At 40.3% G+C, this 24,956-nt stretch overlaps 3 protein-coding genes across 3 annotated transcripts; all 3 read right to left on the reverse strand.

The window, feature by feature from the left end:
* Positions 1 to 8,861: 8,861 nt before the first annotated feature.
* On the reverse strand, positions 8,862 to 14,280 carry bub3 (BUB3, mitotic checkpoint protein). Its single transcript, XM_022742987.1, has 8 exons — positions 14,116 to 14,280; positions 13,120 to 13,314; positions 12,950 to 13,019; positions 12,675 to 12,826; positions 11,806 to 11,964; positions 11,451 to 11,628; positions 11,017 to 11,233; positions 8,862 to 10,457 (listed from the first exon to the last, which is right to left on the reverse strand). Exons 2-8 carry the CDS (start codon positions 13,312 to 13,314, stop codon positions 10,448 to 10,450), a joined length of 981 nt encoding a protein of 326 aa, XP_022598708.1. The 5' UTR covers positions 14,116 to 14,280; the 3' UTR covers positions 8,862 to 10,447.
* Positions 14,281 to 16,040: 1,760 nt separating this feature from the next.
* On the reverse strand, positions 16,041 to 17,236 carry LOC111220354 (homeobox protein HMX3-B-like). The gene is made up of 2 exons (XM_022743420.1): positions 16,957 to 17,236; positions 16,041 to 16,678 (listed from the first exon to the last, which is right to left on the reverse strand). The coding sequence occupies exons 1-2, from the start codon at positions 17,234 to 17,236 to the stop codon at positions 16,086 to 16,088; spliced, it is 873 nt and encodes a 290-aa protein (XP_022599141.1). The 3' UTR covers positions 16,041 to 16,085.
* Positions 17,237 to 19,921: 2,685 nt separating this feature from the next.
* Positions 19,922 to 24,705, reverse strand: acadsb (acyl-CoA dehydrogenase short/branched chain). Its single transcript, XM_022743404.1, has 11 exons — positions 24,638 to 24,705; positions 24,171 to 24,333; positions 23,975 to 24,075; positions 23,676 to 23,882; positions 23,277 to 23,447; positions 22,647 to 22,772; positions 22,469 to 22,561; positions 22,284 to 22,373; positions 22,028 to 22,165; positions 21,618 to 21,717; positions 19,922 to 21,131 (listed from the first exon to the last, which is right to left on the reverse strand). The coding sequence occupies exons 1-11, from the start codon at positions 24,668 to 24,670 to the stop codon at positions 21,055 to 21,057; spliced, it is 1,299 nt and encodes a 432-aa protein (XP_022599125.1). The 5' UTR covers positions 24,671 to 24,705; the 3' UTR covers positions 19,922 to 21,054.
* Positions 24,706 to 24,956: the final 251 nt, after the last annotated feature.

Genomic DNA, 24,956 nt, shown 5'->3' on the forward strand with positions numbered 1-24,956 from the left:
TTCAGAGCTTCATTTTGAAGATGGAGGGCATGCATCAACAGCTCACTCTGCTTTTTGAAAGCATGCAGCACGTCTCCAGCGCGGTAAAAGACTGGAGATTAGGAATGGATGACTGGCCACAGGGACAAAGCGAGCTCTGTTGGGCGGCCTGGTGGTGACTGGGGTGGGGTGGGGGGGGCGAGGGGGAGCCGAGCGGAAATGGACATGGAGATCAGACCAGAACATAGTGTGACAAGGTAACAAGGTAAACTGATCCAGGCTGCAATTCCTCTGGAAACTGAATCAATGAAGGTTCTGTTATGGAAATCCTCCCGGATATTGAGTTTAAGTGAATCTATAGTAAAACACAATCAGCTGTAAATATGCAGTTTGTTTTGCAGTAAACATATATAGTACATCATATAACCTATAGATATGTGTTCTATCTGGAAGATCTATATTAGAAAGACTTGGTGAGCTGACACAAGTAAGTGAAGAACTAAAAGTCTTGACCCCTGCGATAAGGCCAGGTGTCCAACTCTGACCTGTAGCCATTCGGCACAGTCCCCAGGGTTGTCAGGTCAGGTGACTGGTCTGACCTTTCCTTTGTAAAGGACATGGAACTGCTGAGCAGCCTGCACATGAGCAACAGATCGCTCTCGAATGACATATCCAAAGGAATGAGCCACTGTCTCAGCCACAGCCATTCAGCTGGAATTCCTGCACCACAGCGCTGTGTTCATATGGGTCAGTACCTGAGGACATTAACTGTTTTCTCTCTCCAAAATGTTTGCAACGCTTCTTGCCTACTCAGGTGAACAAACTCAGCAAACAGTTTGACCCCAATATGTGAACCTCCCTCATTTTCTGTGATTTTGCTGCTTCAGCTCAAAGCTTTGGTCGGGGGGGGGGTCAACATCCTCTTTTTAACTGTAATATTTTCTGAGATGCAAGCCTGTTTCATCTGTAAAGGGCCCTAGAGAAGAGATTGTGTTGTACTAAGAGTCTAACCCCACGGGAAAAGCTGTGTTTACTCTAAGTGGGGAATGACTCTTTGCTCTGATTGTGCCCCAATATAAATACAATGTGAAAATGCACTGAAACTACTGGTGCACTAATATTCAGCAGTTAACAATTCTGAACATCACTTTGCTTTGGCATCTCTTATCTGCCTGTAGAAGCTCACCTCAGCTTTAAATCCATCAGTTTTAGCTACAAAAGCATTTCTCCTAAATATGACTTTTAAGAGGCTGTTTCTAAGTTTTCTTAGCCACCAAACAGCTGGTAATGATCGCCGCTTGACAAGAGCGTCTGCCATTGTTGCCTTTATGAGACAAGAGATTATAATACGCCCTCTGAGCAGCGCTGCGTCTTCAGGGCAAATTGGAGGCTACAGTGGTTAGCGTGCTAATATCAGTAGAAGAAAAGACGGGATAGAGACTGAAGTTAACATTAGCATTGCTTTCCACTGCTGGAGACAACTCTTGGCGAGTAAAGGAATGAAGTTTGATGCTGAACTCGCAACATTTCTTCTAGACTGGTAACAGCTGTTAATGCTAACGCTAGCATTGTAGCGGTAGCAAAACTTACAAATAGCTCCTTTAAGATTATATACCATTATTGTATCTTAAGGAGTCAGTTCACCCAAATGTTAAAAAAAGCAAATGTTGTCACTGAACCATCATGCAGTTAGCTTTGGGTTTATTTGACCAGGAATTTGAGATGTCCACCTTTGAGATTAGAAATACTCCACTTGTTAACCTGTTCAATCCTGTATGAAACAATCTGAGAAGGCAAAATTACTCTTTGATGCTCACAAGCAAATTAGTTTGGGAACCACTGGCATACAACATTGTTACAGCTGGATGAAAACATGTAAATACTTATGGAAATACAGGATCCATGAAAGAATAAAGCAGAGAAATATACAACATAATGCTGTACCTGACAAAGTAAGTAGATGCTATTCCCCCAAGACCTTTCTTTGCAGCTGTATTTGTATAAAACTGGTGTATCTGAGGGTTAAGAGTGCTTATGAGGGGGGAAAAAAATGCACCAATGTGAGTGTGAAAAATCTTTTAAAGCATTTTACAACAGGATAGAGTGTAATTGTGGTGAAAATGTAACTACGAGCTACATTTTGCAGGCTTTTATACAACTACTGCAATGTGATGATGAAAGGAGCCAGGTCCTCCCGCTAATGCCCACCAACCTCTATTCTGTGACCGCTACTTTACAGAACAGCAACAAAGCTTTCAGAGTGTGAAAGCAGCAGGATTCATAAGAGATTAAATGTTTTTCCACTTCTTGCACATGTTCAAAATTAAGTAAGGTACTCAGACTCAAGACACTGCTAAATGTTTGGTTGTTAATACACTTCAGTGTTGACCAAATTAAAGGGAGAATCTTTCCATTGTGTATTCGTTAAAAATAAATAAATGGGCACATGGCGGTGACAGGCAGGGGGGCTGCAGAAATTAGCCATTTTTTTTTTTTTAAACAACTCTCAAAAGCACCACACTTGTAAAAACCTACAGGACAACAAAAGACATACAGGAGTGAATGAAATGAAGCTTCCTTGCCAATTACTGTTGCGAACATGGCTGCGCTGGGGCTTTTTGTGCTTCACACAAGCAGTCTTCTCTCCCCTTGTCCCCGACTATTGAGAGGGATACATTAGCCATGCGGGATGGATGGAGTGGAGCAGAGCCGAGCCGAGCGTTCGCAGTCATACAGCTCACTTCACCCCTGGTGTTACAGACCTCTCTTATGACTTCACTCACAGTGTTCGCACAGAATGTGATTTTTACTATGTCATTTTCTACCTCCTTTCTAAGACTCCAGACATGGAAAATATCTGCTCACATGCTTTTTTTAATTAAAAAAACAATAATAATGTGTGATTTAGTATCTTATTGTGCTGACTTCTATTTTGTTGACTCTTTACTAGAGCTAAAATTCACCTGCAGGTCTGTAGTCAGATCTCTAAAGTATGCGGCAGTCCTACTGCTTTTTTCATCCCCTTAACAATCTTGTTTTTCCCCTTTCCCAAGCCAGTTTTTCACAGTTAATATTTTTCAAGAAACACCTACTGAGTTAGTATTGTTTTGGTCACAAGACCTCTGACGTCTTCGTTAAAACCTGATTAAATTTGACTGAAAAGTGAAAGTTTACCATCTAAATTACATATTACTGTTGTTTCAATTGCATTTCAGGGACTATATTTCAAATTGTAGTTAGAATCTCCTTAACAATGAAATATGGTCATTTATATGCTGTTAAAACAATTGTTAAAATGTAACCTAGACAACCAAAAAAGTCTCTCTTTTCAATCAAATTTTGTCCAATTTTCACCTCGACATGTTTTGACCCGCTAATGCTTGCTGAGCTGCAACACTGTGTGCTGTTTTATTGTGTTTATTTATTTTGCACATGCCTCTGGACCACCTCACTGAATGAGCAGCTCTTTATTTTTTATGACAATCCCAGCAGGCTCTGCAGGGCTGCAGCTACGTGTGTGTAAATGTGCTGCCTGTGACAACTATTAGCAAGGTTAATGCTGCGGATAACAACATCCATCATTCAGTTTCATTAGCGGAGTCCTCTGACCTGTTCCACATAATGTTGTCAAATGTGTCAGGCGCCAGATTATTGGGAGGTATGATGGTCAATAGATGAATAAGAGCGAGCAGTGTGCGATGTTGCTGGCATGGCTGCGGAATAAACCTCCATCCAGCATTCTGCTGCCTGCCTGTCACAAATCTAAAAAACAAATGGACTAGCCTGAGGCAAGAGCCATCAATAATAATATAATGTGTGGACGATGATGAATTAGAGCCAGACTTCTCAATGCATCGCCGTTCTACGCCCATAAAACATCAGTGGATGAATGCATTGATCTCTGTATTCACATTAGTTTGCTTAATCTGCATTTGAGTCGATGGGTCAACACGCTGTTTCACTTCGCTGAATTCAGAAAAGTTAATAATGTTCAATAATCAAAAACTGTTTATGAAAGCACCTCCTTTTTGTCTCATTGATTTGGCTCCATAATGCACTGCAGTCACAGATCACTCAGACAGAATGCACTTAGGAAATGACAAATGTATTTCATATTCAATAACATAGATTTTTCCCTGCATATGTACTTTAATTTATAAAGTAATGTTTTATTTTGCTCAGATCTATGCATCTTCTTATTTTTATGTCTTTTTGCGAAGCAATTTGTAACTTGTATTTGAGAAATGCTGTATAAATACAATTATTAACTCAAGAGTGAGAGATGTATGTAAGGGCCTTTCACCTTTAGTTCTTGAGAGCAGTGTTCAGTTGTACTGTTATGTCTGTTTTCAATTTTCACACATAATTTTAAAAAGATGCATTCACTTGTTCTCTGAAAGTCCCACAGTCCTCATTACAGCCTACATATTTACTATAGTTCTCAAAGCTGCAGTCAACCTACATAAACGTCCATGGATTCATACATAAACTATATAATATTACACAACACGGAGAAAGCTAATAGCAGCAAACAGCTCCAAGCTGCTTCGCTTTAGCAGTGGTGTCACTTAAGACCCATGAGATCCCTACGGCCCACAACTGCTCCCACAATAGCTTTGGTGTAAATGTCCCTGTGTACTGAAAACTGCCATGAGATCACAGTGTCTTGACCTAAATGTCACAGGGAAAACCAAGTTTTGTTGTTGTTGTTGTTGTGATGCAGAAATGCGACAAAAACATATGAGAAACAAATGCAGACTGACAATAGAGTGGAAGTGGCCCTTATTGATCTATGGTGTGCAAATGACACAGGAGACGTGGCCCTTGTGCTAATATTCCTGTAACTATTTAACCTGGAGCTACACTGTGTATCAGCACATGGTATACAAAAGCCCATCAGCCATCTCCCCTGTTTTTCCAAAGAGCAACAATGTGACACCGACACTTAATTGGCTGATAACAGTTGCCTTGAAATGATATTCTTCAGGGGATTTTGCCAATAACATCTAATAATGCAGGTTGAAATGGATACAAGGAGTCAGTTAAATCTTGCCTGCAGTCACTCAGAGGCACACAGGGAACTTGAGCCTCAAAGATGTGGTGCATTAGTTCTGCTAAGCTAACCGTGAATGCTAATTGCAGGAAGGACAAACTGTAACCCTTGCCCTGTGGCCATGAACCCATTAAACAGCACAGAGGGTTTCATAGACACAGGCAGCGTACAAAGAGGCTGGCCTGAAAAGCCCTGCAATCTGATTTCGGTTTAAATGGGGATAACAAGTTACTGTTTTCCAAAGTCCCCCATGGGATCTGCCCTCGCCGTTTTTTTTTTTTTTGACTGTATAAAGAAAACTGCCTGTCACTCCAAAGCTGACCGCAAATCATCAGTACAATGCAACAGGTTCTATGTTTTCAAGTGGAGTATGTTGTGTGATCTGCAGGACATGCCCTCAGTTCTCACACAGCCTGACAGGTGGTTCTCTATAGGACATGGATCAGTTTAAGTGTTTGTGGTTTCACCCCTGGAGGAAATTGTCAACCCAGTCATGGCACAATATGACACCCTATACACGGAAGAGTGTCCTTCATCAGTAACGAACACTTAAATATTGTCTCTCCGTTTCGCAGGCAACACCTTAAACAATGAATGACTCGGAAGAAAACCTGAATAAATCAATCAGTATAAAGCAGAAAAATGATTCACTAGTTAAGGACAGAGCTGTTTCATTTTCTGGGAAAACAAAAGTCACAAACGAGAGTTCACTTTTCCGTGCGTTTTCACCGTCACCTCTCTGGAGCTCTGGTGCCCCCTGGCCATACATTTTCAAACATGACCCCAGATGCACCGACTGCCCCTGTCCTCTTTATACATACATTCATCAGTTTGACAGGTGACATGAAAGCTCATTCAACTGCTGCACTTTTTTTTCCCTCTAAAGCCCAAATTTACTTTTGAAGTGAATGTTTACTGTGATATCTTGATGTCTGACCTTCAGGGAAGCCTCGTATGGAAAACCTCTTTAATGGTCTAAGTTGGCTTAAAGGTGAACATTTACAGCCTTAGTAGTGGTGTGTGTTCATGCTGGTGTGCTAACATTGGCAAGTTACCATTGGACAAAAAAACACACATCAGTTTTGAAAGTATTTTGTCATAAACTGAAGTACTGGACACGTTGAAATTTGACCCGATGGTGGTGTTAGATGGAAAGCCGCTTGATCACCAAAGTGATTATAATTTATCCTCAAGTGGACACGAATGTCTTTACAAAATTTAAACGGCAATTCATCCAATAATTGTTGGGATATTTTATTCAAAACCACACAGTGAACCTCTTGGTGGAGGAGGAAGACCATGAATGTGCAGAATTGAATGGCAATCCATCTAATAGCTGTTGAGATCTTTCAGTCTGGATCAAAGATACTTTTTTGGTTCTTCATTGTCAGAGCCTGTGATGTAAATTCAGCATATTGTACATTTATTCATACAAAGTCTAAACTAACAATGCAGACCTGACTCTAAAACACCAATGTCACATGACTCATTATCAAATGATTAATCTGCAACTAAAAGCCTAGGAGCCAAAGTGGCACCTCAAGCCCAAAATCTGTGACCCTGTTGTCATCCCCCCGAGATTTTTGATTTACTATGGCTCAGCTCCCAGGTGAGAGTCTCCTTCACCAGTCAGCCCCATGCGGCCCTGCCTGCCCGGACTGTAAAGAGATGGATGGCTGCGAGTGTGAAACCTAGCAGTGGGTTACATGGCCTTGAGCTTTACCGTCTAATTAGGCTCTAATGTAACTACAATGCTCTCCAGAAGATGCTGTCTTGCCCACCGAAGCTTTTTAAAAGCCTCCCCGGGGCGGGGGCAGCTTCGAGTGTAGGTGCAGGGCCACAGCCACATCCAAGTAAAAGGCTCAGATTTCATTCCCCAGCTGGGATGTACTGGCAACTGGACGCCAGCTCTCTACAGGACAGGACCATGGTCTAGATTTTGGCCCGGTCTTAATGGCTGTGTACAAACTGTGGGTGTTCATCTCTAAATGACACTAATGTTTAATAAGAAATCTTTGATGTTTTACAGATCAGTAATAAACACTGATATCAGGAGCTTTGGGTTGCCAGGTTGAAAATGAAAATCAATGCGGGTGGTGTACATCCTGCAGTGGCATAAACTGCTGTCTTTTTTGCTACTTCTTTAATTTATCAGGAACAGCTCTCCAATGGATATCAGACCACTTACCCTGTGGAAAAAACTACAGATCAGGACCAAAATCAATCTTTTTAACAAGTTATTAAATTTCACAAGTGTAGACTTGATGGGTTTTTATGAGGTGAGAAAATCTTCATCAGGGTTTCCCTGAGGAAGCTGTTTAGCAGTGGTAAACCACCCACATCTCATTCATTTTCTCTTGTGCTCAGCTTAGTTTGTAGATGACAGCCACACTCACCTGCAGATTATTATTTTTATGATTAATCTTTTTGTCTATAAAATGCCAGAAATAGTGGAAAGGGCCTGTTATAATTTCCCACAGTCCAGGTGTTTACTTTAGATGTTTTGGTTTGTCTGACCAATGGTGCAGTTGCTCCTTTTTTAACAGACAAACATGAGGGTGATATTAATCTTCTCATCTAATTCTGCAAGAAAACAAATGAGTTCATTTCCCAAAACATCAAGCTATTCCTTTAATGGATGGATTTTGATGTTGATGCTCTGTAGCCCAGCAGACATAAGTGCCTGAACTGTCCACTGGGGGGTCTTACTGTTGAATTTAAAAGAAAAATATGTCTTTACGAGCTTATTACCTACTCATATATATATATATATATATAAATATATAAATGATTTATCAACAATGGGTAATTTCATTAGTTTTAACTGAAACCCCCTTTTCTATAGTACACCTTATTAGAAAGTGGCACCCACAAATCTTAAAATCTTTATGCATGTTCCTGTGGTTAGACATAAGGCAGCTTTACTGAGATCAATGTCACAAAGAGCTGCTTAACTGCTACCACCACTAGAAATCTGTTTTCAGCACCACCTTCACAGACGCTTCTCCAAGCATTCGATTAGAAAGACTTGCAATGAAACAATACATTTTTGGCGTGAAATAATGATACAAATTCGCTGTATGCTCGTTAAAACCGACTGAATTGCTTAATTTTCTGTTAAAGGAAGAAACTGCATTATTGCACAGTGTCACTGTCTTCATCTCGGGTCTGCAATATGTGGCAGTGAAACAGAAGACAAGCCAGAATACAGAATGCTGTCAATATTTTCCTGATGCATCATGTGATTTCCCCATTTCTCCACAGCTCATGAAGGACGGTATCATCAGCTTGATATAATATTAGAAGCCGGTCTTAAGAGATAAGATGTCTGGTTGAAGGTCATCCGTGCCCTCTTGAGTGAACATAAGAGCCTTTTGTGGTTGGGTTAAATGCACCTGACAGGCTGTTGGAGCACAATCACCCATTTTAATTGTCATGTAACGGTTTCATGTAGAGCCAAACTGTCTGCAACACTTCAGCGGTTGGAAATCAGAGCCTGGCCACACAACCACAGATGTGGTTAACTTGGCCTTTGCTGAAGGAACAAACAAAAAAAAAAAAAAAAGAAAAGAAAAAAAGCTCTGGAGCAAGCTCTGTGGAGACAGGCTTGGATGAAGATGTTGATAGATAATGCAACAGATGTATCTTCTGCAATTTGTTAAATTACAGACCTTAATAAATCCTTTAAAGTACTGGACAAAAGACTCTACATTTGCAGCTCTTTGGAAACTGTGTCAAGGTCCCAAAAATACTAATTGCTTTAATGCACCTGACAAATTGGCAGCTAAATTACTTTCTCCTATAAAATAGCTTTCCAATACAGACAAGAAAACCTTAACAGTTTTAATGCACACTCAAAGAACTCAATTTTCCAATTTAGCGGAAGCCAAAGATGACAGGAAATAAGGTAATTCGCTGTAGCCCCAACAACAAACCCCTGGCCATTCTACATCTGCTTCATAAGCAGTAATTATGTCCCAAAACGAATGCCGTTTCATATTAAGCTGCAGTCATAATCCAACGTCAAAGACAGACTCATTATCGACAATCATGGGAATTAGTTACATCATTTAACCAAACCGAACTAATCATTTCCAGGATACCGCAGAAGCAGATAGAGCCATTAGAAAAAATTGAGGCTCTTAAACAGAATAATTGACATCTATATCTTCTCTGCTGCTTTGGCTGAAGGGCTTCAGAAATTGCATTAGTTGCAATTGAAAATCTGAACTGAGGGAAAAAGACACCACTTAGACTTTTGCAGGGCACTGCTGCGTTCGCTGTTCCCATTCATACGCTACCGAATACTGCATTAAAAAGGTCTGCGCTGCGTCTGACTCTGTCACCAGTGTAACAACTCGCAAAACTGCAGCAGATAAATTCAGCGATAATGATGAAAAAGTACGAGCATACTGAAACATCATCTTTTATCTTCTATATTAATACAATTATGAGAATGTTTCTTTTTAAAATTGCGTTTCTCTGTATGTAATTCTCAATAAATGAGTTAGAAACAAACCCACGGCGCAGTGAAACTAAAAGATGGACAGAACTCAAGTTGGCAGTGTTTCAGCACTGGCAGAACTTGAATTTACCACTCAGGCTTCTCAACTGATAATGCACAATTAAAAATAATGCATATCTATAAGTGAGCCTCATGACCATTTTGTTTTAGTGTTAACACCCCCCACCCCCCGCCAAGTCTGCCAGGTGCAGCCAGGTCATCCAGTTTAGTGGTTTTCTCCCAATTTTCCCCAGTATTAAAGCAGGATCTGGTTTAGGCCGCAGACCTCTGATGTCTATCAGCACAGGTCACTGTCTGGGGGCAAGTGGAGCCCTCGGCAAGACGAGTGGATCATCACTTTCCCTCAACACATCATCAAGAGAGCAACCTCTTCTGCCCCGACACATTCCTGGCATTTCTCAGGTTTTCTTCCACAGGTAGTAAACGCGACAAATGTTACGAGTATGAACTGACTTGGTCAAAATGTTCTTTTAATTATACTCACAAAGCTCATATCAGTGCTAAAAGACTGATCCAAGGACAGCTTCAGTGTCATGTTAAAATGTAGCTCCATCTTAAGAGTCAACAAAAATGGTAAAAAAAAAAATCCATTCATGTCCGGTGACTCCAAGATGACCATGCAAAAAAATGCCAGAAAGGTGTATGCAAAACATTAGTCAAGACAACAACAATACTTAGTTGTCAGAACAGACACAAAACAATGAAATATTTAACAAGAGCCAGAAAAGAAAAGAAGATTTTAACAAACATTACTTACAAGAAAGAAACTGTTATTATTGGAATGGAAATAAATGACAGAAAACAATGTGGTAATGATACACTGGATGCCAGCAGATAACCCAAATGTGATGAAGGTTTTCAGACGCGGAGGGAACCATTCCAGGGGGAGTTTAGGTTGACCTGTAAACCAAAAGACAGAAAAGAACAGATTCAATCAACTGAAGAGCAATCACTGAACCAATGCATGGAGGAAAGTGATATCCTACTCATTAAATACTACATGTTTCAGGTTCAACACTGTGCAAAATCATAATCAATACAGTTAAACTGACTAACCTTTTGAAGATAATGTAAAATTGATTATAGAAAAGGCTGCTTTCTGGGTTAAGCTATATTACCACAGACTGCTACAAGTTTACAAAAAAAAAAGTATGTTTCTAGTTTCATGAAGGTAGTATTTATTACATGGCTACTGAAATGGATTGCATTGTAAAGCAGGTTTATATTTGTCTGAACATTGACAGCACAGATACACAGACTGGGGGTGGTGGGGGGGGATCAAGTTCTCATCTGTGCATCTTTCAACTGTCGGATATTGAAAGGTGGATGGACAGAGATACAGATCAGCATACGCTGCAGCTGGACGTGCTCCTTGTAAATGCAGCCGCTCACAGATTCAGTGAGTAGCAAGCTGCCATACTATGCATTACTGGGGACAACAGGGGTGGGGAAGACTCACTTGGGCTTGGTCTCGGCATCTGTGACTTGGCGGATGAAGATGGCATCCTCTGGGTGGCTAATGTCTCCCTTCTCATGCATGTAGGACGCGGCGATGGCGAGCATGGTGCCGTCGTTATTGAAGGCGAGAGAGGCGATGCTGGTCGGGTACCGGTGGAACTGACACAGTCGCTTCTTGTTGAACGGGTCCCAGATGTTCACAAAGCCGTCTGAGCCACCTGGTAGAAGGAGAGGCTCAAGGTCAACCTCAAAAGATTTAGGCCGTGTTACTGCTGCGATATGGATCTGCAATAACAGTGTGTTCCACGTGCAACCTTGGCAGCTCAACACAGAAAAGGTCACAGGTAAATTTATGAGCTTTGTAAAAGCAAACTGCCTCATAACAGAAACAAACTAAATCATTGCTTTTGTCAAGTACTAACTAGCACGTCGTACCTGTGGCAAAGGTGTTATGGACACTGTGAAATGAGATTGCATTGACGGGGTAAACATGCTCAATTCCTTCCTCCTTCAGCCTGTGGCACTTGAAGGCGTACTTCTTCTTCTGAACCTCCTGGCTTGGGTCCAGGTACTCCACAGCTACACGTCCCTCAATTGAACTCAAGACGTAGCCCTGGAGCCGAGACAGAAAATATGAAGTTACCATCTGACTTCTTCACATTAACACAGGAATCTGTATTTGCAATATGATATTCTAGTAAATAACCAGTCACATTTTCATTGTCTGTATGTTTCATTAGAACTGTGTAAACTTTAACTGATGAAAAGTCAGTTGTAATTCAAAGTGTACCTGTTTGTTGGGGAAGGCTCTAATGCAGCGAGTCTGATACTTGAGGCTGGACTCTCTTCTTTGCTGTACGTAGCCCATGTTCCTCAAATCCCACACCAGGACTCGTCTTCCAGCTGTGCCAACGATTAGCCTATCTCCAGCCACGGACAGGGTATACACCTTTCACATAGATAACGTATTAGACAAGGGGGAGACACAACACTGGCAATGTCTCACTCAATACCTACACAAACAGTGGTAACAGGATCACAGTGAAATGACACCTTCTTCACCAGGTTTCTGTATTTTCTCGGTCATAATGTAGTATTCAGCTTTTTCACAATAAACTCAAATAATTATGAAGAACCTGTATTATCAAGTTGTAACATCTGTACCTAATTAAATGTAAGTATGAACAGTAAGAACATTAAGTACGAAATGTAAGAAGAGAACAGCTTTAATGGCTACCATGTTGTGTACCAGTGGTACGTATGAATGAAAATTCTATAATAAAAGCATAAACATAAATCAAAGTATTTCAATGCCCAAGTAACTTCCTGCCAGATTACTCTTTTAAATGACTGTTCAACGTGTTATGTCCTTCCTAAACATCTTGTTTCTTTTGACAAATACATCAATTCAATCACAGCAGGAAACTCTGAAAATGTCATGTCATTGTGACTTTAATACCATCTCATTTAGGTTTAGAAATGAAGTCTAAACTAGTAGATAAACTAGGAAGTTTGGATAACATATCTTCCTGCAGGAAAGTCAATCATAAAATCTTGCACATTCACAGTACTTTACATTTACATTAGTTAAGCGATTCTGAGTGACTCTTTCTGACACAAACAACATGGTTAAACACTAATGTGTCTCTTTTGCTCTACCTTTTCAGGCTGAGTAAAGGTGCCAGCATTGCACGGCGTCCTCGGGTCCCACAGCCGAACTGATCTGTCCCAGCTACCCGTTACCATGACATTAACCTCTGGGCAGTACTCCACACAACGAATGGGGGCATCATGTGTTCCAACTATTGTATCTGTTTAAGGAGAACATTAGACAATAGAATGTAATAAACAAATTTAGCAAATTTAACCCATAGTTGAAGAGTTATGATACTGCCCAGAAGCTTTTAACAGTATTTAACAGGCTTGCGACATACCTTGGTCTGTGTTCAAATCATGAGTTTTTAACTGTGCATCTAAACCTCCACTCCAAGAATGTGTTGGGTCCTGCAGGTAAAAAGGTGAACATTACCTGTAAGAACCACAGACTTCTAGGCTTTGACATGAAAATAAGGAACATAAATGCATACAAAAACCTGTGACCTACATAAAAAGCACAGTCAAGAACTGGAGCTGTGTGCTGGTACTTCATCCGCATGGTGTTGCCTCCGACATCATAGAGACGGACAGTGCAGTCCCATGAGGAAACCAGCAGGAACTGAGCTGTGCTGGGGCTGAACTTGACAGCAGAGATGCTGTCCTCTGGTCCCTGGTTCAGCTTGTACTCGTTTGAGCCTGTCATCTGCAAAAGAGCAAAATAACCACTAACTCCGAAAATCGATACTTCCAAGCAATTTACAGGGGTTATACACAGATTAGAATATTGTTTAATCTAATTCAATAACATCAGAAACTGAAGCTTTGGATACCATAGTTGAATTGACGCTTACCTGACACTGTCTAAACATGTGTTTATGTCTCATTCATTCATTGTTTTATTCCCATTATTCATTTATATTATAAGCTTCACAGCTGTAGTAATAGTTTCCTGGACTTTGTATTTAACTTCATTATATTGTACAGGTACTTGTGGTTCTGCAAGTACCTTTACAAAGTGGTTTTTGAGATGTTCTTGACTTCTAAATATAACTGATCAATCACTTTTAAGACATTTATCATGTTTACACTGAAAAGAAAAACACGCACTTATTGATTTGCTACTTTCTATCAGACAATAAACTTGCAGTTACCAGTATAATTAGGCTTGCTGTAAATGGAAATACATCCGTGAATTCAATGCTGCTGGCAAATGAGCTGTAAAGCATGCATTTTATGCCTTTGCGATTTTCTGAAATACATTTTTAATTTCCTTTTTCGATCAGTTGGGAGTAATCTGCTAGCTAACTTTTGGACCAACGGTTTTCCTGCTTGCTTTTACCCAAGCCCAGCCAGAGCATTTGCCCTTTATTTCACAAAAACAATACAAACTGTTCCGTTACATCCAGCAATTACACCAAGCCCACATCTGCTGCCACCGGTGTTTGCTAACAGTGAAGACAACGAAGACTATAAGCCCCGGTGTTAGCAGTTTCACTTCACTTACCGCTTCAGTTTAGTAGCGTTCAGACGAAGACGATTCTTTTGTTTAACAATCCTAATTATTATGCCTTGGTTTTACGATAAAATACAAAAAATATATGTAGCGTGGAAATTACTCGCTAGCAAAGGCGGCTGCGTGAAGCTAACTCCCGTCTAAGCAAGTGCTGCCGTATAAACCAGAGGGCGCTGATTGGTTGAAATGAATGTTCAAATTCCCGCCTACGATATGAATGGTTGATTTGCTTTGACGTATATTTCCGTTGTCTCGGGGCAGGTCACATGACAGAGGACTATTCCGCCCGCTCTCTCTCTCGTTTTCTCTTGCTCTCTCTCTCTCTCTCTCTCTCTCTCCCTCATTGACACATGAGATGGGATGTGTTTTCTGAGTTATTATGTCTTTCTTTAAAATAAATACATTACAAATATACAAACACGATAATGTAGCCTAGAGTAACTTCTGAGGCTAGCTGTGAATACAGGTCTATGCTGGTTTAATCAGGCTGTTGTAACCTTCCTTCTTCTTCTTCTTCTTCTTCTTCTTCTTTGATAAGAAGAGAAAACAACAGGTTTAATCTATTTAAATAACTCCTAATCTCATATAGGCCTAGGCCAGCAGGTCATGTAGTAGGCGATTACAGATCTCTTCTCAGGTGCCAAGAAAAATAAAAATAACTCTTCCATCTAAAAGAAGAAAAATGAGTGTGGTTAAACTAAATTTATGAAAAATTAACAACGCCTTGCTCTTTAATTCTCCAAATTTGCATTTAATTTCCACATGTCCACCTTATTCTACAGCCTATTGATCTTAATTACCAGAATGTAATGTTTTCATTAAAGAAAGCGCAATATTATGTAGCAAAACAAGATCAGTGATAACACCTAAATAAAAAAAAAAAGGCTCTAAAATGCCGTTCAAATTGAAGCTCCAAAATTCTGAAGTTACCAGATTAAGAAAAAGATGGCCATCATTATTCAACTGTTAAAATGATTCAAAGGTGATATTTTATTTTGGAGAGCACCATAACCTCATTGTGCCTTAATATGTCGTCTGAGATGTTTCAAATAGATCACTCCATCCTCACAAATGATTGAAAACCAAGATTTTTTTTTTTACGACATGACTGAAATGAATAACTCTTTGCCCTTGTGCATCACTTTTATATTAAGGATACATACATTTCTTTTTGGAACGAAATCTTTACTGAGTGTAAGACCATATAATATACAGAATTTCAATAACAATATCAGAAGAAAACCATACATAAAAACAGAGGCTATTTTTGGCTCTTTCATGGCTTTGAAATTACCGGGAAAACACTGCGTCATTAAAACAATTGCCTCTACACCTGCAGTTTTTCGGGGATGCTTTTTTTTTTTCTTTTTAAGGATCACATGATTGTTCTCACTATTACAAAGAGAAAAGGGTCGTTTTTTTCTGTAAAAGTGAACTATAGGTGACAAAGGCTGGTAGCCTAATGTGAAGCCAACAGTATTGCACAATATTGGAAAATATCAAAATATTAAATTCCACATTTTTTAGCTACAAACACTGACACAATTCTCTGTAAAATACATATGGACAGTCAACCCTGTTCAAAACAAGTTCTTTTTTTCAAATGGAATACATTAAAATATATTCACCCACTTTGAGATAATAATAATAATAATAATAATAATAATAATAATAATAATAATAATGATAATTTTCTAGTATCCCTCTGCAACACCTTTGAGGGCTGTAATAGGGACTCTGTGCCTTGCCCAAGGACACTTCAGCAGGATAAAGGATCATTACAAATAATAATAACAATAATAATAATAGCCTAATAATAACAATAATAATAATAATAATAATAATAATATGACCTAACATTGTGCCCGTTGAATCTACAAAATATACAAAATTGTAATTTTTTTTCAATCAAGGTCACTCTCATTTAAAAACATATTTACAGCTCATAATGACAGTCAATGTTAAACAGGCCTCAGCAGAGGGACCGGGTGGGAATAGTACATGTGGTGGGGAAAAGCCACGAGTGACTGGCTCCCCGGTGAGTTTGCAGCGGGGCCACCGCTCGTTTCTGGGGCTCCGTTCTCGTGGTAAAGTATGGGAACCCGCACAATCCTCTGCGCCGCCGCATGGCTCAGGTTGGCCGCCTCCAGCTCCGCGGCCAGCTGCCTTTTCCACTTATTCCTCCGGTTCTGAAACCAGATTTTCACCTGCGTCTCCGTCAGGTGCAGGGACGCGGCCAGGCCTGCCCTCTCCGAGCTGCTAAGGTAGCGCTTGATGTCGAAGGTGGACTCCAGCTGGAAGACCTGACTCCTGGAAAACACCGTGCGCGTCTTCTTCTTTCGGCAGGGCTTCTTCTCGGAGTCCAGCTCGTCCGTTTTTCTCCTCCAGTCGTCCCCGTGGTCTGTTTCTTTCTTTGGCTCTTCCGCGTCACTTTCGTCCAGCGCGATGTCGTCGTCGGCGCTTTCCTCTTTGACATCTTGGTCACTTTTTTGGAGATCCGGGGAGCGCCTGTCCGGTGCCGGTGATGCCTCCCTTAGGTTGGCCTTCTCAGACCCTGCAGAAAAGATATTTTACAGTTTACAAACGTGATCTGCAAAGGCAATCACCTGTATTTCAGATCGTACTATAGCCTACGGAATGGGCCTATGCGTCTTTCATTTTGTTAAAATATTGATAGTAATCGAGAGTTTATATGACATGATTCCTTGTAATTAAGCATCTAATTATGAGAATCACATATCCTTTCACAATATGGAGTATGCCAACAGGCCTTTTGTTGTAAAATTCACCTAAATTCGGATCCTTATCTGAGATAAAGTAGTTAATATTTACCCCCGGTCCTGAGATGAGCCCCGAGCGTGTATGGGTACCACCAGGTGGACGCTCTTTCCAGATACTGCCCTGATAGTCCAATTCTCTGTGTGGGCAACTCAAACCGTGGGAGAGACAAGTCACCGAGCCGAGAGAAGAAGCTGCCTTCAAACACTCCTTTGGACGAGCCGAGGAAGCTTTTAGGCTTCGTGGGTTTGTCTTCGATGTTCAGCAGGTTCTTTATGGAGAACGGCGAATCTTTTGCAGGTTGGCGAGTCTCTTGAGCATCAGAGTCTGCCATCACCGTTTACTGTCCGATGTGGATAACCATCAAAAATTATCAAAGGGAGAAAAACGCCTTAAAAAAAGATTTTCTTGGTTTATAGTTTATGTTAAAATCATAGGAGAAGGAGACAGAGAATAAAAACAGAGAGTCGCGTGAAGCCGCGTCCACCTCCTGAGGATGATCGGAGTGAGAGCGCACAGATCACTGCGTCAAACTTGCGCCGGATTGTAATGATGAAATAAAAAATGCCATCCGAGTTAAAACGCGCTCGGTCTCTGCTATTGGGCAGGTACAATAGCAAATGGGGTTTGAGATGAATCCGGGGGGGGCTGTGACGAGAATAGACTCAAAGGAAAAAAAAAAGGGCCGCGCAAGCGTTTTGGCTTCGGGCTCAACAGTTATCATCCAATTAGATTAAAGAGGAAAATGTCTCAAGGTTTTTGGGGCGTGCGCGAGCCGCAATCACCGGTCAGTAAATTGAATAAATGGCCCAGAGATTATCACATTTGAAGGCAGAGCTGAGCAACTTGGCCTTGGCACAAATATTACGCAAATTACGCATAGATTTTACGCATTAATGTAAACCACGGTAGATATATCAAACAATAGTATCAAGCTAATGACGTAACATAGATTTAAAAAGTAGTATTATATTTATTTTTTATTGCACAAGACTGATTGAACATTTTTTTAATACTCTATTTCTGTGCTGAAGCTGTTGCTGAACACTGTGACCTGCTGAGGCTCAACCTGTCACTCATCTGTTGCATTTCAAGTTTCCTCCCTTCCACCTTCGCGCAACAGGAAAGCAACACGCACTGTGCATTTCACCTAGACCGGAGCTCATTGACTCCAGTGTAATTTTATTAGTCAGGAAGTGCTACAGGCAGACATCAAACTGAAGGCTTACCATTGTGATAAAGCCTTTTCAAATCAGCTTTCTATATAAAAGCCCGCAGGCCTACAATGGCAGCAGGTGGTGTAATGCATGAAACAAGGTCCTGTTGCTGTCACTTGCTACAATAGTGGATGCAGCAAGTCATATTTGTATGTGTAATGAGACATTAATATGGTCGAGTGTGATTAGATTAGAAGAAAATAAAGACACAAAATCTGTTTCTGCTTTCAGACTGAGAGTGAAAACTCGACTAAAACTGTAACTAAGATTACAGATTGAGATGCAGAGTTATGACGGATCCTGGACTCTTGGATCTAACATCTGGCCTCTGCAATGTCATTTGCATCGACAAACAAATCTGTCACTGACAAACAGCCGAATGAAACACAAAGAAATGATGTCTCCAGGCCTTTGATGAAAAGGCACCTCAGTATTTTTGTGCACACACTGAGGTATAATTTAGGGTGAAAGTTGGCTCAGACATGCTGATGAAATGGCCAAAAATAAAAGAAAATGTGCAAAAAAAAAAAAACTCAACATGGGATGCATTTGAGATTCATCATTTAAACCAAACGTGAAGCAGATACAGTGAACTAATCAAACAAATTGAATTTGCTCAACCTACAAACATGCAGCCTGTCCTTTTAGCTCATGGAGCGCTCTTCAGCTCTAAAGGACAACACTGTGTTTTGTGAAAAGCTACTTGAATCCCTGCATAATTAGAGGTCTCATAGCTGTGTTAAAGATGGGGGCGGAGAAAGAGGCCAGTTGAGCTGCGTTTGCCGATTCAAAGTGAAAAGCAGATAGCTGTGTTTTCATCAGATTATGTTCATTAAACAGGGGCTCCTTCAATAGACAGAACAAGTCAGAGTGGATCAGAGGGGAAAACAGAGTACACTCAATCAATGATGCAAACGCAGGCCCGTGCTTCCCCTTTACAGTTCTGGTGTTTAAGTGATTTTGGAAATGCCTGATCTTATTAATCAGATATGAAAGAATATGTTTATAATATGTCTGTCCGAGCATCTGTCATCTTCACTTCAAAGTGACACAATAACACCAACACCATCCTCAGATTAACCTGAAGTACAGAGGTTTATATCTAATTACATCATGTCAGATTATTTGTTCTCAGTAAAGACCCGGGACTAAATTATACTTCTTCAGCAGCTCACTGAAATACAAATAGTTCAGTTTCTTTTACAGAATTTGATGGTGGTGAAATACAATGTATGTATGGTCATTCTCTGTCTGACAGACATCTCACTTTTCATCTTCCTTCATATGTGGAAACACTCTCCAAAACTGCTTTTTGACAAAGTGTCAATAGAAGACACTGAATATTTATCATATATTAATTAGTACATATAATCTTATGATCACAATACTCGATCTTCTCTTCCATGACATAAAACAGTATCAAACTAGACATTTCATTATTTTGGAACCATATTCAGTAAATGGAATGATCGATAAAATATGTGAAGATAAAATAATGTCTTTATATATTTGTCTGTTTATCTTTTATAGACCATTTTACCCTTTTTTTTTTTTCCTCTCAGTACATTGTTAGATAGAGGGTTTTCAGGGCACCAAAGAGAAAGAGCTTTTTTACTTTCCTGTTAAAACAACATTTAATTAGTTTTAAAGAAAAAATGACATAATGTCAGACAGTCAGTGTATAAAAATGCACTGTTATCCATTAACTTCATGGAAATCATAAATTTAAACATTTCTTAATTTGATAGCAATACTTCCAATCTCTACCACTGCGCAATTATGACTCTGTCTTTTTCTCAATAAATAACTTATGTTACCTTCAGTAAAGAATAGCTTTTCTTGTTGTTAAACAGATACCTTGCAAGTAACATATACATTTTTTGTAAGGGGTCATGGGTACTAGCTCTTAGGGGTCTGTAGATTTGGACACGTGTAAAACAATACACCTCATTTCACACAGCATATAGGCCACGGAAATGTAATCAATCTCACCTGTAAAATGATCAGTGAGGCAATTATGCAAGGCAGGCTCTTTTCATCTGAAGCACCGGCATAATTAAATTGATATAAAATATCATTAGAGGTGACAGGCTGTTATGAGACGTGGTAATTGACTGCCCTTTCACTGAGAAGCTGCCTCATCTCAGAATGCTGCTGTCACTCTGGAGAATGCTCCCATCTAGTGACAGAACTTGGTATTAATCTGCAACCAGGCGACACCTCACTCAAACCAAAGATGATATTGATCGTAGCACAGTATACTTCACATTTATTGATTTTGTCAATTATTGACAGATCACTCTTTACATATAATTTCTTCTTAAGATGTGAAATTGCTTTCTCGTTTTGCCAGTAAGGCACTGTACAGTATTTATGGAGCATGTAAGTGCAGGGACTGTTACAGCCATGCTGCAAAGAAAATGCACTATTGAGTTACTGATCTCAATCATATCAGACCTTCTGTATGCACTGGAACATTCAAGGAAAACCCCAATTAATATCTTTCAAAAAAAAATTCCTTCTCATATTGCAATACATAGATGTTATTCTGACCTGATTCATCAACACATAACAATAAGCAGAAGAACACAAATATGGCCAAGAGGAAATTGGTAGAGATCTACATATGAAAAATGCTGTGATAGAAAATGAATGGAGAAATGAAAAAAAAAAAAAAAAATTATCACACCAAAGCAACTTTAACCTCAAAGCTGGGGAACTGTGACTACATCAGTAACATCAATAGTGGGAACTACTTTACCAAGTGTACAAGTTGAAACTGCAACAAAACTCTAAAAACATGAAAGCAGCTCTACAACAATGCAATGTTGCTGCATTTATCCCACCAAAGTCATTTGAGGAAAAAAAACCAAAAAAAAAACCTATGGAGTGTAACACAGCAGAGTGCAATCTACCAGGCTCCAGTCAGATGGTTTCAGTGGTCATACTCCTTATCAATGAACTTTGCTATACTGGATAGCTGAATATTCGTCGTGCCCTCATAAATGGTGCCTGCATATGAAGACAAAACAAAGCATTAGAATAAATTCCTGCTGTACAAAAAAAAAAAAAAAAAAACACAAGGTCAATTTTGTCAAATTCCCCTGCACACTACACAAATCTGCAGCTTTCACTATCAGGAGACAAAGGAGGCTCATTATGCTCCAGCTGGAGAACTGAGGAGCTGAAATGGAGGCGATGAAAGGAAAAGTGACATTTTGCCCTGGCAACTTCCCTTGGCTGTGTGTTGGCATAATGACACTCTGAGAGGGGAATTCCTACAGAGTCCGATTACAGCCGCTGCTATCAGCCCTACGCTCCACCCCACTGTGGTCCAATCACAAACAGCTACACCTGACCTCCCTGCAGCCCTTATGAGCTGTGTCATTTTACACGGCGTAGCTTTAGTCTCAGTCACCTAAACCACCTCTAATCTAAACAGTGCTTTCACAAAACAGGCAGCAAACACAACTCAAGTATTTTTCTAGTCATACTCACCAATTTTACAGTCTCTGTAGTATTTTTCTATGGGGTAGTCTTTGGTGAAGCCCACCCCTCCCATCCATTCGATGCACTTTGATGTGGTTAGGGTTGCAACCTGAAACATAAGATAATATAATGACTTGAATTTAACTAGGGAGATGCTTCACTGAGTTTCAGAGAATATAGAATAACTGAATATATAACGCAGAGATTACAGAACATATAACAAAGACTTATGAAACAGATGAATTATGAAGAGAATAATCAAGATTCAGCAACACAAAAGAGATCAGAATAGAATAATATGTATGATTGATAAAACAGCTCAGTGCTCCAAGGAAACAATCACAATTCATGCTAGAAATATACATTAACAATCCTAAAAACCTTGTAATGAACTGTAGCCAATGAATCAGGAAGCTCACCTCTGCAGTGAAGTATTTAGCCATGCAGGCCTCCTTAATGAAAGGTCTCCCAGCCTCCTTCAGACGAGCGGCGTTGTACGTCAGCAGCCGAGCGGCCTCGATCTGCGTTGCCATGTGGCTAATTTGGTGCTGCAGGCCCTGGAATACAAAGAGCACCATAACAACATACATGTAAGCGCTCATTAAATAATACACCGGCCACCGGCCTAATGTGAATAGTCACAAACATGTTACGTAAAAGAATGGAGATCTGAACCTGGAAGTCAAAGATGCGTTTTCCGAACTGCATCCTCTGTCTGGTGTAAGGGATGGTGTGGTCAAAGCAACCCTGTGCCAGTCCAAGCATCTGAAATACAAAATGATTTAGCTCATGCAACATTTAAATTTTACGTGTTGTCATCTTGAATAGATGAAATTTAGCTTGTTTTAAACATGGTTTACCTGACTTGCGATTCCAATCCGGCCCTCGTTCAACATTCCGATGGCATACTTGTACCCATGACCGATCTGTCCCAAAATGTTCTTCTCTGGTACCTACAACAGAGAGCACACGGTTAAGCAAGGTCACAGCAGGTTTGTTTCACAATCGTCCGGTACACAGCAATGTGTTTGGTATCACCTTGACATTGTCCAAGTTCAGCGGGCAGGTGGAGGACGCTCGCAGGCCGAGCTTGTTCTCCTTCTTGCAAATCTCAAGGCCCTCAGTGTCCCGATCCACGATGAAGCAGGTGATGCCTCTGTAACCCTGTCAATCACAGGACAATCTGACATCATATTTGTAATTATAGACGCGTTCAGGGAAGTATTAAAAATATCTGTGTCAACAGGGTGTGAACATTATAAAAGTAAAACTGGTAGAATGTAATATAATCCAATACGATAGACCTGTGATAAAAAATGAATAAATAAATAAATAAAAAATACTCTTGAGGAGATTAAATCTTTAGATTTTAGTGAGCTTTATAATTTTAGGTTCATAATTTGTGATTCTGTTGTTTTGGGTGACATTATTCTGTTATTCCACGTGGAAACTCAGAGAGAGATGCGGGAACATATCAATGATAAGTTGTTTAGGCTGAAACAATTACTAGATAAAAATCAATTTGACTCTATAGCACATTCATAGGGATTTAAGCAAAGAGGATGAAGTATTTTTTACATTAAGATCTTTCCTTGCGAAATATAATAAATAAAGTAGTAGACTGAGTATTTTGCCTGAAAACAGGTAACAAGATGGGAAGTTACTCACAGCAGAAGGGTCCACATTGGCCATTACCAGGAATACACCTGCATGCTCTGCATTACTGATCCACATCTTGGATCCGTTGATGATGAAATAGTCCTTGTGTTTTTCAGCACGTGTCTTCAGAGAAAAGGCGTCGGTCCCCGACTCTGCTTCAGAGAGGCAGAAGCTTCCAACCTGTGCGACATGAGAAAAGGTACATGAGAAAGTGTAGGGAAACATTCCAGTAAATGTGGTGTAGAACATGCACAGCCAGTCAGGTGATCTATTCCAGTTGTTCAACAGCAACATCTTTCTGTCTTAGCTGTCTTCGCCTTCAGTTTACAACGGGGAAAGCACCATTTGATTCATGCCACAATAAAAAACAGTGTTTTATACTTAGAAACAGATTGTCAAATTGCTCACCATGTCAGTTGAGAGTCGGCTGAGGTACTTCTCTTTCTGAGCTGGGGTACCCAGATTGGCAAACAGTGTGTTGATCAGTGTGTTCTGGATGTCACAGAGCACAGCCACAGAGGGATCCACCTTCGCCAGCTCCTCGATGACCAGGATGGAGGAGAAGAACGTAGAGCCAGTGCCGCCATATTCTGGGTCGATCTCAATGCCCATGAGCTGTGAATATTCAATATCAGAGTCAACAAACGGAAAAAAGAGACTGGCAATGACTTAAATGTAATGACATGTGAATTAAATGAATTACATACACCCTGTTCAAAGAGAGATTTGATCACTTCCTCGTCCATGACAGAATTTTCATCCATCTTTGACACAAATGGGGCGATGCGCTCTTGTGCGTATTTTTTCACTGTCAAACAACAAGACAGATGTTCAGTGCTTCAGGTATTTCTGTCTCCAGCTGTAAGCACCAGTTGGATACGTGTTACTAGATTCCCAACTCACCTGCTTCCCTCATCATGCTCTCCTCTTCTGAATACGTCTGAAGGGGAGGAAAGGAGATCACCCCGGGTGCCTGGTCTGAAGCCATATCTGGGGCAGATCTGGTGGTCAGACTCCTCCATCCAGCCTGGCATGCCCCCCATGGTCGAGAGATCTGTCTGCAAGACTAAAAGCAGGACAGAGAACAAGTTGGAAGAATAATATTACAGAGTCATGTCGGTCGCCATTCGCCACTAATGGCACAAGTCAGTAACTTAGACGTTTCTTTTGGAGTTAGCAACCACTGTTTAGTTAGTGATAAACAAGTTAGTTTGTCTGCTAGTGTTAGCCGTCTGTTAGCTAACAACGTCACGTAAGCAAGAAGCAGACAGATTACCCAAGGATGAAGGACTAACACAGTGCAAATATGTTGAAATCGGAGCAGAAATAACGCAAATGCACACAAATATGACCATAATATTTAGTCTCACCTTTGAGAAAATCCTGACCAACGGGGCAGCCATGATTTGTTACGAAATGTTTACTTGCTGCCTTCAAGTGCCTCTTGTACGAGTCGAATTTAGTGGTTGTGTAATCACGATGAACATTGGTTATGATAAACCTTTAAGTAAGTACTAAATAAATATAAGCTGTTGGGCATAGTTACCTTTTACCAGTGGCTTTGAATAAAAATAAGTAGAATACACAGGAAAAGTGTACCACTGGTTTGAGAAGCGTTCTTGGGACTCGTTTGTATGTTCGTTATTGATGGTTTTATTTTTTCCGATGGTACCCGAAGTACCCAACAGT

The sequence above is a fragment of the Seriola dumerili genome, unplaced genomic scaffold (genome assembly GCF_002260705.1).
Source record: "Seriola dumerili isolate Sdu_G_001 unplaced genomic scaffold, Sdu_1.0 BDQW01000068.1, whole genome shotgun sequence".
NCBI classification, from domain to species: domain Eukaryota; kingdom Metazoa; phylum Chordata; class Actinopteri; order Carangiformes; family Carangidae; genus Seriola; species Seriola dumerili.

Bases quoted from the DNA above. Each gene is read 5' to 3' on its own strand.
- bub3 (XM_022742987.1), bottom strand. From the start codon at position 13,314: ATGACAGGCTCAAACGAGTACAAGCTGAACCAGGGACCAGAGGACAGC. The intron at 12,827-12,949 runs GTATGTCGCAAG...CTCCTTAAACAG, and splicing joins TGATTTGAACACAGACCAAG to ATACAATAGTTGGAACACAT. The intron at 11,234-11,450 runs GTACGACGTGCT...TCCTTCTACCAG, and splicing joins CCATAACACCTTTGCCACAG to GTGGCTCAGACGGCTTTGTG.
- LOC111220354 (XM_022743420.1), bottom strand. From the start codon at position 17,236: ATGGCAGACTCTGATGCTCAAGAGACTCGCCAACCTGCAAAAGATTCG. The intron at 16,679-16,956 runs GTAAATATTAAC...TCTTTTCTGCAG, and splicing joins GGCTCATCTCAGGACCGGGG to GGTCTGAGAAGGCCAACCTA.
- acadsb (XM_022743404.1), bottom strand. From the start codon at position 24,670: ATGGCTGCCCCGTTGGTCAGGATTTTCTCAAAG. The intron at 23,883-23,974 runs GTATGTAATTCA...GAATATTCACAG, and splicing joins AATCTCTCTTTGAACAGGGT to CTCATGGGCATTGAGATCGA. The intron at 22,374-22,468 runs GTAAACCATGTT...TTTGTATTTCAG, and splicing joins GGATTGGAATCGCAAGTCAG to ATGCTTGGACTGGCACAGGG.